Here is a 15646-nt window from a genome sequence, read left to right on the forward strand (position 1 = left end):
GGTTTATGCATGTTTTTAAGCTTTACTTGCATGTGACATCATAAAGACTCCAAAGCAAACATGCAGCGTCATGTGTTATCTACTTGCAACATAAGTGTAACAGCCCTTCACTTTAACTCACTCACACACATGCACACACAGGGACATGTAACCTAAAAACAAATAACAGGCAAACGATACGTGTCATTGTTATGAGGACTTGTCACACTCTTAATTTGTTGCCAGTTTTGGGTAAGTTATGTTAAACTGTATGAAAGATATCAACTTAAATTGATTATTTCCTGGGAAAACATTATTCCAACTCATATTGTTGTTGTTTTTTTCAGCTCTGGCATGTTTGCTCATCAAGATAAGTAAGTGTGATGGCTCAGTTTGCAAATATTTGGCTTAAGTTCTTTATGTTTAAAGGTCTTTTCTCAGATTATTAGAGCTGAAGCGGAACAGTATAGTTTGGGGTGTTCTCAAGTTGAAAAACACTGATTAAAATTGATGGTTACATCACATGTTATCGGGCTCCAAGGACTCTGTTTTATTTAATTTTTCAGGTAAATCAAGCTCTTTTCAACCACTGCTGACTGGTCCTGACATGGCCTACCTGAACACGAGGGTGGCTTTCAGATGTTTTGCACCCAGCTCTTCTCCACCGGTCACCTATGAGCTGATGAGAAACGGTAGTTCTCTGATTGGCACACATGTTGATCACGAAGGGGACCAGACTGCAATATTCTCCACAAAGGTCACCGCAGCATCAGCCGGGTCATACCAGTGTAAGTCGGCAGCTGGAGGAAGCACAGGAGTCAGCAACAGCATCCAACTGAGTGTAGTCAGTGAGTATCTCCTTCTGTGTGTTTTACTGAACATTACCAAAGTTCCTGTCATGCTCATAAATGTGTCATTTCTGTACTTTTAGCTCCAGCATCAAACACCAGAGTAACCTCTGAGCCCTTCCCTCCAGTCGCATACGAGGGGTCACGCATCACCCTGAGCTGTGACGTCGACAGGGGCTCCCACCTTTCCTACACGTGGTTTTTCAACAGGAAGGAGTTAAAATCTTCAACCTCTACCCTCTATGTCTCTGGAAACAAGCTTGTGATAGAGAGGGTGACTCCAGAGTGTGCTGGAAATTATTATTGCATAGCTTGGTCCGCGGTGCAGAATATCAGGAGGTTTTCCACCAGCACAGAGATCCAGGTGGTAGTCAAAGGTAAATATCAGCAAAAATTCAAATTTCTGTCTTAGAAAGATTGTAACATAACAGCTATTTGATCATCATGCAACTTTGTGGGAGCACTCGCAGAGTATGAATCCTGGTGACTTTTTAGATTCGACTGAAATGCCACAAACAAGCAAAAATTGATGACATGATTTTAGAAGCAAATTGTCATGCTTCTATAAACCTAATCTATCACCATCTCATCAGGTCCTGTCATTCAAATTTTTACTTTTGATTAGTTCTTTTTACAAGTTTCTTGTGGAACAGGGCATTTTTTTCAAAAGATCATTAGGTGAATGTATCCTCAGATGAACAACGACAACAATTATTTAATTAAGAAAAGCTAAGCCACAACACAGAGACAGGGTGCAGTAATCTAAGTACGTCCCATGATTGAGTAGCTTCTGGAACCACCTTTAGCTGTAATAACTTGAAGTAATCTTTTTCTGTATGACATCAGTCTGTTCCAGAAGTCTTGTGGTTTGTTCAGATGCAGCTTGGCAAACCTAAACTGTGCTGCCATGTTCTTTTTATAGATAAGAGGCTTTCTCCTGCAACCCTTACAAACAAGCCATGCTTGTTCAGTCTTTTTCTAATGGTACTGTCATGAACTTTAACCTTTAACATGCTAACTGAGGCCTGGAGAGTCTGAGATGTAGCTCTTGGTTTTTTGACCTTGGGGTGAACTTGCTGGGACGTCCATTCCTGGGAAGATTGACAGCTGTCTTGAATGCTCCTTCCCAGACTGATGAACAGCAACAATTGCTCCTGTAGGATCATGTTGGAATCTATGGTAGAAGACAAGGTGGACCCAAATGTGGACAGACTGACTAGTGGTGGACAAATGATTAATAAGAAAGCCTTCATCAAACAAAATTAAAATCTGAGTAAAAGGAAGTAACCAAACAGAAAAACCACAGAGAGTAGCAACAATAAACTGGCAAATAATGAAAAAACAAGAGCGTTATTTATACCGGGACGTTGATGAGTAGAGAGACAGCAGATGAGTGATTAACAGGGAAATGATGTGCACGGAGACCTGGGAACAAGACCAATAACAGCTGAGGACATGTAGAGACATAGAGAGAAACTAAACTGAAAGCAACTAGAAACTAATCAGAACAACAAAAACACAATTACAATCAAATCTAAGACAGACGACTGAAGATTAAAGCAGAAACACAAAGAAAAAATATCAGAACTCTAACAGGAACTCAACCAAAAACACAGAACAGAGACTGAACTAAGACCAGCAAACTTTTGCTTTTATAGAGGTGCTCACGTCTGCTGATGATCAGATATTCAGGTGTTTTTGATTAGCAGCACTTGGCTGCTCCGTACCCTCTGGCATGGCATGGTGTGATATGTTACGTGCTGCTGTTCATTGCTTGTTGGTCTGCTGCCTGCATATTTATCTTCCTACATGTCACACAAACAGAGCAGTCATAGCCGTCGCTCCCGCTACATACAGAGCTCGACAAACAGGTATTCTCATAATATATGCACCTTCAATTTGAAACATGCTGCAACAGGATCTGAAGCTGTGACGCTTTATTCTTTTAATGGATTTTTAACTTGTTCTACGGACAATGAAAACAAGCATTCCACACTTTATTTTTCATTCTGCTTTCACAGTTGATTAATTTGGGTTAATGTCTGCAGTCAACACAGCCAGATGCCTCACCAACTATAGGTCTAAATGAATCTGGCTTTGTGGCTGCTGTTAAAACAGGAGATTACCTTCACAAGAGTACTTAGACTGTAGTAAAAAATATCATATGCTGCATTTAGAGTTCACTTAATTGGAAATAAGGGAACAGACAAAAATCATGAAACACAGACAAAGATAAAATATCACAAGTCTCAATGAAATGTCAGCTAGATTTAAGTTTCTCTTAACAAATAATATATCTCTTTTCTCATCTTCTCTGGACAGTTTTTCTTTCAAAACCGAAGCTCTCCTTCAACATTGTTAAAGACGGAGATAGTTACCGTGGCAATGTAACCTGCTGGTCATCAACAGGGAGCCCTCCGGCGAATTTCTCCCTTTCACTTGATGACGAGGAGGTTGGCTCTGTCCCAGCTACTGAGTCCCTCACTGCCTCCTTCCAAGTCCCCATGGAACCCGGACTGGACATGGGTGAGGCTCGATGTAAAGTGAAAACTGAGATGCAGGAGCTGAATAGTGAGCCTGTGACTCTGGAAGTAGGTAAGACGTGCTCGATGTTTTCTCTTTCAGTGATCCACGGGCTTTAATTCTGCTCTTCACTGACTGTTCTCCTCCCCCCTGCCTGTCCAGTCCCAGTCGGAGGGGATGTAAAAGTGGAAGTGAACTATCTGTACACGGCTGAATCCAAACTGTCTGCTGCCAGGCTGCGTTGTCAAATCAGCAGAGGAACCTTCCCTTTAATCTCCTGGCTTTTGAACAACTCTGCCCTTCCTTCTCGGTCACATTTGGATTCTCAGATTCAACTCATCCCGTCTCAGTTAGCCCTTGCCGACCAAAGACAAACCCTCATCCTCACTAAGCCCAGTCCAGAGGATTCTGGGTATTACCGCTGCAGGGCCAGAGACAGCTACGACGACTCTGGGCCATGGATGGAGAGTGCATCTGTGCTGGTCCAAGTCACAGGTGAAACGATTAGCAGGAGGCGCAGAGTAACAGTGGTCTTACAGGAATAGATTCAGACTTTAGGAATGAGCTTGATTAGGTTCCTACAAAAGAAGATCAATATCACTCTCATGACTGCGTGGATAACACAAAGCTACAGCACAAAGTATAACAGCTGATGCACTTAGACTAAGTATCAGAGAGTAAATTATCATTTTCCTGAGTCTTGAAATAAGGTTTTGGCTCAAACTTCAAATGTTTTTGATTTAGGAAACAGAAGGGCTGCTCTGCTGGGATTGCTTTTCACATTGTTAGCCGTATCTGACCAAACCTGTGCAGCAACCTGGCAGATAGGGAAATATTAGATATTAAGCCCTCAGAAAAACGTCAGTCATGATTTACATTACCTTTCAGCTTAAAGTATTACTATAACTTAGCTATGTTTGTCTGACAGCTTAAGTAAGTATAAGGACTTTAAAAACATAATAGCGCTTATTTTCAAATGTCAGCTTTTTGCATTATAAACTAAATAATGGATAGAAGAGGAGCTGAAAAGCTTGTAAGATTATCAAAATGTTGTGGTTCCAGCCTTTAAATGTGTAAAATTGCTACTTTACCTTTAAGTAAATTTGTTCATGTAGACGTGTAGACTGTTGAAAAGATGAAGTAATCACTGGAAAGCTGTCATTTAGAGCTCAAGCGCCAAAGAACTTTCTAAATCTTTACAAATCGTATTTCTTTTAAGAGGCTTCAGAAGTCTGCTGATGCCATTTTGTGCTTTCAATCAGTGATACAGTCACAATTCAGAGGTTCAGAGCATCCCTCTGGCAGATCCAGTCTAGCCTCAACCAGTGAAAATAATCTCTGGATTTGTTTCTAATGCACATCAATATCAGTGTTGCTGGCTTTTTCTGTACGTTTAGGATCATTCTGGGAGGTTTTAGAAATACATGAAGCCTTTCACAAAAACACAGTAAAAACCAAACTTGTTTGCAGTTGGAAAATTGATCGATGATCTAAGAGTGTGTGAGGAAGTGTTAACTCCCTCACTGTATGTCATGTCAGCTCGTAACTGTTAAACAATGTGGTTTGTCACCTGTTCTCTCCACTCCTGTGTGCATCTGGGCATGGGCTCTAAGAGGGAGCTCGCCTCTATAGGTCTCCCTTTATGGAGACCAGAAAGAGGTGGGGATTGTTGTGATTGGTGGACAAAATGGGTGGAAATATTTTCAGTTAATTAAGTTGGATTATTTATGTTGAACATGTTGTTGATTAGTTTTGAATGTACTATATGTTCTTTCTTTATTTTGTAGGACTTAATTTGCATTTGTTGGCAGAAACAACTTAAGAAATGTATGATTTCATTGTTAATGATGTCCGTGCTCGTATCCACAGATCTACTCTGATAGGCTCATTTGAACTGGAGAGTTCAAATATATATACTCTGCCTATCAGAGAATATATATATGTTGGGATTTGTTCAGTTTTTGGGTATGGTTATTGTATGCTTTGGGAAGAGCGACACCCCATTTTTCCTTTGTTAAAAGGCTACGTTTGTTTTGTTAGTAAAAGTCAACTTGTTCTCTGCACACCTCCTGACCAGCGTGATGCTTTTGTGCACCTGCATGTCGTGATTATTAAGTTGAAGGTTTAAATACAATGTAGTTCCCTTTCTACAATCCCACAATAACATAAGCAGCACTGTGTTGGTTTTAAGATTACTATTGTGGATCTTAAAAATCTTGATTTTCTCCAAAGAAGCTACAGCTCCAAGTGAAGAAATAGTCATGTAAAAACACAGATTGTAGTTTTAATTCTACACTATAATGGGTGAGATTTAAAGGTACAACTGGATGAATTTGATCAATTTGTACTCAGTGGACATGAGAGTTGTGTTGATCCTCTTGTCTAAATGTCAAACAGTTGTATTTTCATGCTTCTATTTTCACATGTTCTCTGTGTGAGGGGTCTGCACTCTTTTACCTTCAATCAGATAGGATCCTTAACTCCATGCAGCAACACGAAGCAACATCCTGCACTGAAATACCCCCAAGTAAAAACGATAAATGCACTTTTTATAAACTTATACGCTGCCTCGATGGTACTGTGAAACTGTTTTTCTCCCATGTCTTTCACAGAGTCTATCATTGCACCCTTAGAGGTTATCGCCATAATGTTCTGCTGCTTCTTCCTCGTGATGCTGGCGGTCAGCTCAGCGTGTGTGTTCAAGATGTTTGGCCACAAACAAGGTGTGTGAACATGCACGTGTAAAGAATTGTATTGACTGGAGATGTGTCGTTGCATATAATAACATCTGCCTGTCACTTTGCTCACAGCTCTCACCAACATTCCTCCTGAAAAGTAAGTATAACCAAGGGAAGATAAGTCAGTTTATTGTTTCTCAATAACTCAAATCAGTCTGCTCAACAGTGTTTTTACTTCCCCCTCTCAGCTCTCCTGCATCACATCTCTCTGAACCGGAGTCTCAGTCAGTGGGCATGTTTACTGACGCTTTCTCGGTAGATTATGACGAACAGAATCAGGTAAACGAGCCAACTTAAAGAAGAGTTATGTACATAATGTGGTTTGAATCAATTAAGTATGACCTACTATTCGCTCATGCTGCCTTGCAGAGAGTTTCCATACAAAGAAAAAGAAACAGTACGATGCCCAGACTGAAATATCTGATTTATCTCGACAAAAACAACTTCAATTTCAAGTTGGGACACTGTAAAATGTAAATAAAAGCAGAGTATAATGATTGGCAAATCTTATTAACCAGTAATTTATTCACAATAGAACACAGAAAACACCAAATGCTGAAAGTGAGACATTTTACTGTTTTATGGAAAATATCAGCTCAATTTGATGGCAGCAACACATCTTAAAATGTTGGTACTGGGGCTTGAAAAGTAAGGTGTACTGAAAAGAAACAGCTGGAGGAGCATGTTGCAACTACTGAGGCAAACTGGCAACAGGTCAGTAACCTCGCTGGAAAGCCCAGGATGTCCTCTCCATACCACAACAGGTTTTATTCTTGTCGACCATTTAGTTTTTTAAATAAAGCTGTGAAATGATGCACAGTAAAAGATAACAGATAGAAGTTGATTTTAGGCTTTTAATCAATCAGATATTTATGAAAATCCCTGAAGAAAATAACAATGGCTCAGCACAAGTAGCAAAAGTCTGGGGTTTTCTAAGTGTGTATGAAGTCTCTCCTGCAGAATCTGCTCTTTAAGATGTGATGAATGAATCAGACATAAACAAAAAAAAGACATGACAACCTTCTCTCTGTTTCTGTTGCAGACCACGGAGATCACAGTATGATACGACAGGATCCTGCACATCTTTTGATATTGTTTGATTTAAAAAATAGATAAATAAATAAAACATGCTTTTTTAACTTGTCATAAAGTCTCCAAATAGGTTGTAAAACCCTCTTAATACATCCCAAGATAAAGAGTAAGAAATTGTATGAAACATCTTCTGTATTTGGTCATGTTTTTTTGCAAATAAAATCTTTAATTTATTAACTATTTTTAAAAAGTAATGCTTGATTACAGCTTCATCTTTACTTGTTTCGGTTTAATAATTGTGCCAAATAGCATCATGACAGTTATGGCAGGAGCCAACTGATGTGACGTCACAGAAAGGGAGGGAACATCAGGGAGGTGTTGCACTGCATCACTATCAGTTACTTACACATGTCTCTAAGAGTGTGTGACCGTCCAATGTCAAAATTGAAGCCTTTTACTGTATTAAAGACTTCTGCTTTTCGTCGACATGTTTTCCTCCCTCTTTGTGGTCATTCTGGGTAAGCAAACCAACACAAACTTCTCCAAATAAAGAAAACTCTCAATATAAAGTGTTTAAAATCTTGTTAATTCCTGCAGGATTGTGCTACTGCACCAAGGAGAGCAGTAAGTCTGTTTTATTGCTCACGTTTTGTCAGTTGGTTAAAAGAGTGGCTGGTTGTTCTAGATTATTTTATTTCTTTGACAGGTCAGTTATTTCTGGAACGTCCGCATCTCTCCGGCCGCTCGGAGGCTTTGGATAAAAAAGCTATTGATTTTCAGTGTGAAATTCCAAACCCAAAGAATCAATCTATCCTGCTAAAGTTATTCAAGTGAGTAAATTGAATTTAAACACAGAATAATATTGTTTTAAAAAAAATTCCATGATTACATGCCTTTTATAGGAAGGGGGACCGTGAAGACATGTTGGGTGAATACACCCTTCTGAAAGGAGAGGAGGTTGCAATTATTCCCAAAGTAATCAGACGTGTGCACGAGGGCTTCCTGGAGTGTGTCGCCAGCGTACAGAACAACACTGAGATAAATTCCACCATCAGCAACTCACACTTCATAAAGGTTATCGGTGCGTCCCTTCACAATATCATACTGCAAAGCATATTCATCTCTGTGTAAGCTTAAAACAATTTTTTTGGACTTTAAGGGAAGAAAAACATGAGGGGAACTAATGAGGAAGTGGCTGATTGAGTTGGAGACAGATGTGGAAGTGAAACTGAGGATCATACAGGGAAACTGATGATACTAGGAGTAACGACAAGATCAAAACACAAACTGAATGCAGGGTTAAAGTAAGCTCAACCAACCAAATGACTAAGAAATGATTACAGAGGAAAGTAGGTACTAAAAAGACAAAGAAAATAAAAAACACAAGAAACCACAAGGGTGAAAAACAAATCAAGACCAGACAAATACAAACAGAATAAAGTCTTATTTAAATAGGTTATTCCAGAACAAAATAATTCAGAGGACCTTCTCAGACAGTCAGAATTATTGTGTTTTAAACTAAATTTTGACCTGTATTTGTCCTGCAGAGCCGGTTGATAGTGCAAAGATTGTCTTTTCGGGTCAATGGGAGCTCTTTGAGGGAAACAGGTTGGAGCTACGCTGTCAACTTTCTGCTGGAAACCATGTGACCTTTAAGTGGCTGCTCGATGGTCAGCTCATATCTCCGTCTCCTATCCACTTGTTTGCAGATGACCGTCTTACAATCCACAGGTCAGTTTTTATATGAGAGTCCATAAAACTGGAGGTTTGTGTGCTTCTGTTTGGTGATGAATAAGAGCATAAAACGCATGTTATGTTAGAAATATGAAAAGACATGTTCGGTATTTTAAGAAATCAACTTTTTACCTTTTTAGTTATGAACTGAATAGAAGATTGATCCAACCTTTAAAAGTTACTAATAAACATTCTTTATCTCTTTTGTTTAATCCATAGACAAATACAAAAATATGATTTATTTTGCATTCATTTGCTGCATTAAATGAAGGAAAGCAAAGAAAATACTGGCTCATAATTTATTAGCAAACCAATTCAAACTGGAAACAAATGGGGGCTCATCTTGGATCATCTCCCATTTAAATTTGTGATTTGGATTCCTCTGATACTGGTTTCGTCATGTTTCTCCACAATGTAAATTAGAAAAATTATATTTATTCTGTAAGTCCAACTGAAACCAGACTTTTAAAATGTATGTCAACATTTAAGTCCCACTAAAATCATACAAAACAAAAGCTCGAAAACTGAAGATCATGTGGTTGAAATCTCACCTGTATTTATATAGTCATTTAGACTTAAATTAGACTTTTTAAGCAATTTTTGTAAAAACAAAGTGTAAGTTCAAATAAATGCAGCCGAACTCCCCGTCAAAGTCGCTCTCATTCACATATATTTCCACTTCAGGTAAACATCAGAAAAAAGACTGAAAATTAAACCCATTAAACCTATGTTTTGTCACTTATGTGTCACAAAAACGGACCCAACAGCAGACACAGGATCACGGTTCATTTACAAGTGGTGAGTGTTGAAAGCCGAAGGGAGGATCCGGATGGACGTGGAACTCCAAAAGAGGAGGGAGATGATTATTGAGGTTCGGAATAAGGAATTTGTCCAGACAATGGGTATGTTTGATTCAGGAGAGAATCAAAGAGGAGGGGAGGGGGCTGGCTGTGGTGCAGAGGTTCTGAGTCGGCGGTGGAGCAAGTAGGCAGGTATGTGGAACAGGGAGGAGGGTAACAATATATGCCAGTCCAGGCATAGAATCCAAGGCTTGGAGAGTGGACGAAGGAAACGGTGCTGAAGGAAACAAGAAGTCAAGGTCAGAGCTAGGAGTTCAACTTGCAATACAACACAGGAGTCGGCCTAATTATCACTAGAGTAGTGAGACAATCTGGCGAAGAATACTTGATCCTGCAGCTCCTTAAAGGTGTGGAAGGAGTAGCAATCCAGATTCTCCTCTGGGCTCCTAAGAAACCTGCCCAGCCCATCCTAAGACTCAGAAACCACAGCAGAACAACACAGCCAAGCATGATCGTGACATATTTTAAAAAATTTCAACTTGTATTTCCAGACTATAGCTGTGCTTTATTAAAATCTTGATTGTATAACTGCAGCATCATCCCACAAAATCCCACAGAGGGAGTTAGAAGCTGCAGAATGTCTGTAATGTTTACCCATAAGGTCCACAGAGTTACGACTCCTGATGATTCTGCTCCTGCGTATGTATACCAGTACAATAATGGTGGTCTAGGTAAACGGCAGGTCAAAGTCTAAATGTAGCTCAACTCACGCTGTGCGTAACCATAGTAACTGTTTAAAAAACTGCATAATACGACACTGAAAAGGATATAAAATCCTCCATCCTCACTTCTTGATTATATCAGTTGTTGTACAACTCAATGACAATCCCTCTAAAACTGCCAAGAAAGAAATCAGAAGTTATCAGAATGTCATCTGTCTCCCTCAGAGTCACCTCCGAAGACAGCGGCTCCTACATGTGTAGTGCTTCCAACATCTTCAACAAAACATCTGTCTTCACCGCCAACAGCTCTGAAGTCATAATCAGGGTCAAAGGTTAGGTGGAATCTGTATTGAATTTCTGGTTAGATTTCTTTTTAACAATTTCTTTGAAATACAGCTCAGCAGAACAACATCCTCCCACTTCCTGTTCCCTCAGAGTTGGTGTCAGAGCCTGAAATCTCCTACACCGTGCTAAAGGAGGATTCAGGCAGTTCTACCTCAAGCAATTATTTAGTCATAGTCACCTGTGAGCTGGCAAGAGGAACTTTGCCTATCAAAATTTCACTGTACAATAGTTCAGAACTGGTCAGCAGTGTGACACCTGACAAGAGATGGGCTTCATTTAGGGTTCCGCTGATCCTGAACCAGCACATCGGATCATTCCGGTGCCAGGCAAACAACGGAGACAAGACCACATACAGTCGGTGGTTGCCCATAGAAGTCGGTATGTCAAACTGTTAACATAACAGACTGAGATGGATTATATTTTTCAAGTTGCTGTCACATTCTTTTCAATCTGTGTGTCCAACAGTCCAAGTTGGTGGGCCTGTCATGATGTATTATGAGCATGATATGGCGGCCAACTTTGCTGTCATTGGCCTGAGGCTCTTCTGCAAGGCAGCAAAGGGATCTCATCCCCGATTCCAGTGGTACCTCAACAAAACCTCTCTGCATGGTCGAGGCAGTTTCTACAATGTGTTTGAGGAGCAGCTGCCAAAGCAATCCATACTCCTGTTTTCCGTGGGGAGGAGCAGCGCTGGGACGTACCACTGTGAGGTGTCGGACAGCTTCGACAACACCAGTGTCATACGCAGCCATGGGAGATATCTGGATAAAGAAGGTACAGCTGATCAACTGCTGCTGGCCATTTGAGTGAGACTTCTGCGTGACAGATGATCGCTGGTTTCATGTTCTCTTTATCTTCTCCTAGTGCTGAATCGTCTTCCTGACTTTGTGGTAGCAGTTGTCTTCGGATGCTTCACAGCCCTGATTCTCATTGTGTCCTTTTGTTGCCTGATTGGAGTGATGTTCAGTGAGTTTACAGCCTGTTTTCACAACCCCGGCTCAAAAAAAGTTGAACTGATGTGTAAAATGTACATAAAAACAGAAAGCAATGATTTATGAATATAATTAACATATAATAATTTGTTCATATTTAGAACAAAGAGATGATATCAAATGTTGAGAGTAACCATTTTACTATTAAGATAAAAACAAGCTCATCTTGAATTTGACAGCAGAAACACAGTGGGACAGGTACTGTTCACCACTGTGTAGCATCCCCTCTTCTTTTAACAGTCTGCAAACATCTGGGAACTGAGGAGACCAGCTGTTAGGCTTTTGGAAGAGGGATGCTGTCCCATTCTTCTCTGATAGGATTCTAGCTGCTCAGCAGTCCTGGGTCTTCTTTGTTGCATTTTAAATGTTTTCAGGTGGTGAAAGTTCTGGACTGCAGGCAGGTCAGTCCAGCATCTGGACTCCTCTGCTACGAAGCTGTTCTGTTGTTTCAGTTCAACATTGTTTTGCTGAAATATGCAAGGTCTTCCTTGAAAAAGACATCATCTGGATGGGAGCATATGTTGCTCTAAATCCTGTATGTACCTTTCAGCATTGATGAAGCCTTTCCAGATGTTCAAGTTTCCAGTTCCATAGGCACTAATGCACCCCCAATACCATCAGAGATACTGGCCTTTGAACTGAGTGCTGATAACAAGCTGTATGGTCTTTCTCTTCTTTATTCTGGAGGATGGGACATCCAAACTTTGATTAATCTCAAATTAGCTTTGGTCCAGAGAAGATGGCAGTGTTTCTGGATCATGTTCACATACAGCTTCTTCTTTGCATGATATGAGCTTAAACCAAGGTGAACTGTGCTCACAACCAGTGATCTCAGATTTATAGAAATGTCTCCAGATTCTCTGAACCTTTAGATGATATTTGATACTGTAAATGATGGGATATTCAGTGTCTTTGCAAATTTCCATTTTTTTGCAGACTGCTGAACCTCTGCCCATCTTTACTTTTGAGAGACTCTGCCTCTTTAAGATGCTGTTTTTATACCCAGTCATGTTACTGCCCTGTTGCCTATAAACATGATTATTTGCATCATGTTCCTCTCTGTGTTTCTTTTAGCACCACTTTATTGCCACCTCATTTACTGAGATGTGTTGCTGCCATGAAACATCATGAAATAAGAAAACATTATTTGGCATGTTTTTACATTCTAATGTAAATAAAACACTGTGCTATGATATCTGCAAATCATTGCATTCTGTTTGTATTTACATTTTACACAGCATCTCAACTTTTCTTTTGTGGAATTAGGTTTGTATATTGTGCTGCTGCTGAGAAATAACTTTGTCTGTTCTTCTTTCAGGATGGAGGCAAAATGAAGAGAAGCCTGTGTGAGTTACATCTTTGTTCAGTTGTGGTACAGCTTGAGAAAAAGTCTGACCCCATTAGCGGCTCTGAGGTTGTTTCTTTCCCTTGAAGAGAATCGTGCAACGTGTTTCTCAATCAGCTTGTGTTTTAACTATTTCTGAGGAAGAATAACATGTTGGGGGTTCATGCACCATCGAAGAACACAGTGGTGTGTGCTAAGTGACAAAGTACAATGGCTCGCTTCCTGTTTTCCTTTATCAACACAAGTGCTTTCATGTCAAAGTCCAAAGCAGCAACAAATGGTGTAAAATCTGGGTCTGAAATCTTGTTAGCTTCATCAGCATTGTTTAAAGTAATATGTTAAACTGCATATAACAGCGCCCAAAAACAATATACTGAAGGAATGTGAACTCCTCTGCTAAAAGATGTTCCCTCATTTAGTGTTTTGATCATGATGATAGAGGTCTGTCTGTCACGTCAGACCAAAATCTCAAATCTACAACGAGTGTTCACTTGGTTTGAGGTCTGGTTCTAACAAAGACCCCAGTATTTGTGTGGGGTGTCATCCTGGGAGAGATCAGTCCCATCAGGAAAGGGAACATTCAAGAATGAACAAATTCATATTGATTTGCTGAGACTCTTCCTTGTAAGTATCCAAAACAAGTTAAGTAATCCCCACTGCCAACATTATTTTTAGCCCTTAGGGGTTCATGTTTTTTTTTATTTATTTGTTACCTGTTTGTTTCTTTTAGAGCATTTAGCCTTTTTCAGATGAAAGCCATAAAAATTGAGATGGGAATGTGAACGTTATAAACATTGGGCCGGTTCGATCAGTGGATCGGGTTCAGTTTGTCACAATATTTTTCGTGACACACGATGACAGCTGATGGCAGCATGAGACAGGAAGTTGTGGTGAGGTTCAGTGTTCATGTAGCAATAAAGCTACACGTGTTATAAGCTGCTCCAGTTTGTGAGTTTCTGGATAAAATTCTCAGATAAGTTGCTAAATATTCTAAAATCAACAACAATCCTGTTTTACTGATTTGTTTTGCATTAATTTCCTGCTTTCAAGTGACAAGAATGTTCACAGCTGCATCTCATATTGAGGTTGTTACCTTTAAGTTTGCTTTATTGCTTTCTGTCCTTGCAAAGAGTCTACAAAAGTACAAAGTTCAAAGTCAGCACTGAAAGAAGCTTAGCTCTCCCACATAAAGCACTGCTCCTAAACTACACACACCTTGTATTACAGCCTTTTTCTTCTGTCAAATGTCTGCATCACCGTGTAATATCAGGCCTCCCTGCTTATTTTCTAACAAACAGAACAGACTGGGATTATGGTTGAATCGTCAAAAGAACATCTTTTGTTTGAAAACATCATGAAGTTAATGAAATATGGAAATAAATATCTGTCTAGACTCAGGAAATGAAGACTTCACAGGAATGAGAGTTTAATCACATGTACACAAGGCTGTGATGCAGGTCTGGAGTACTAAAACGATAAATATTCAATCAAAATTTGATTAAAAAAACATTGCTACACAGAGGCTATATCTTGTGAATTATATTAATATTATGAGATATAATATGAAATATCCAAACTGTAATTCCAAATAAGTTGGGGTGTTTTGTAAAATGTTGATCAAAAATCAAATACAATGATTTGCAATTCACATAAATTAATATTTCATTCACAAGACGACACACAAAAACACATTAGAGGTTGAAAGTGAGACATTTTACTATTTCATTTATATTATATTTGCAACGTGTCTCAAAAAAGTTGGGGCTGAGGCAACAAAAGGCCAGAAAAGTAAGTGGTACTAATAAGAAACAGTTGGAGGAACATGTTGCAACTAATTAGGTTGCAAAAGGTCATAAAACATAAGCAGGTGTATAAAAAGAGCACCTTAGAGAGGTAGAGTCTCAGGAGTGAAGTGTGGTCAGTGGTTCAGGGGAACATTAAGGTAAAGGTGGTCAAACAAAGTGTATCAGATAGAAGCAAATAAGTTTTTTCCACATTAAAGCATCCAAACCCTTGACCAGAGTTGGCTCTTTAACCAGTTTGGTAACACTGCTATTTTCCTCTCAGGTTGAGCCTGGAGATGGACGAAAGGTTTGCTGAGGAGAGGCTGGTTAGTCAAAACTCCTGTATTTTATGCACTCACAGCGACCACTGTATTATTTTGCCATATTTTATCATCACACAAAAAACGGTTTTCAATGATCTTTTTTGTTGTTGTTGTAGTATTCGTCAGGCTACAGTGAGGATCCTGATGTAATTAAAGCAGCCGGAGAGGACGAATTCGATCAGGTTAGGGCACGTTAATTTATTACATCATCCAGTTTGTCTCAAACAAAAAGTGAAACTCTTCTCTTTGTGTCCTACCCAGGTGTCTAAGGCCTCTGTGGATGAATGGCCCCAAATTGAACAAGAGAAGAAGACTCTGGAGGATGAAACCGTTTCAGAAGCAATGTAAACACTGTTGTAGTTAAATAAACCTGTTTCGGTGAGGCTTTGCTGTCATCTTTGTGTGAATGTTTGTTGAATTATTCTCTGGAAAACTGTGGCGGACACAAAAACAGCCTCACATGCAGAGAGTCTGAGCAGCG

At 39.6% G+C, this 15646-nt stretch overlaps 1 protein-coding gene across 1 annotated transcript; it reads left to right on the plus strand.

Moving 5' to 3' along the window:
* Positions 1-98: 98 nt before the first annotated feature.
* Positions 99-15554, plus strand: LOC140305192 (basement membrane-specific heparan sulfate proteoglycan core protein-like). The gene is made up of 24 exons (XM_072383945.1): positions 99-231; positions 327-353; positions 546-827; positions 911-1204; positions 3150-3422; positions 3513-3845; positions 5818-5877; positions 5963-6073; positions 6161-6185; positions 6277-6367; positions 7131-7145; positions 7280-7286; positions 7718-7744; positions 7827-7950; positions 8023-8201; positions 8668-8851; positions 10602-10708; positions 10812-11099; positions 11187-11495; positions 11586-11687; positions 13032-13059; positions 15126-15168; positions 15282-15347; positions 15427-15554. The coding sequence occupies exons 1-24, from the start codon at positions 192-194 to the stop codon at positions 15511-15513; spliced, it is 3102 nt and encodes a 1033-aa protein (XP_072240046.1). The 5' UTR covers positions 99-191; the 3' UTR covers positions 15514-15554.
* Positions 15555-15646: the final 92 nt, after the last annotated feature.

This window comes from Leuresthes tenuis, unplaced genomic scaffold (genome assembly GCF_036924035.1).
Source record: "Leuresthes tenuis unplaced genomic scaffold, fLeuTen1.0.hap1 SCAF_4, whole genome shotgun sequence".
In the NCBI taxonomy this organism is placed as follows: Eukaryota; Metazoa; Chordata; class Actinopteri; order Atheriniformes; family Atherinopsidae; genus Leuresthes; species Leuresthes tenuis.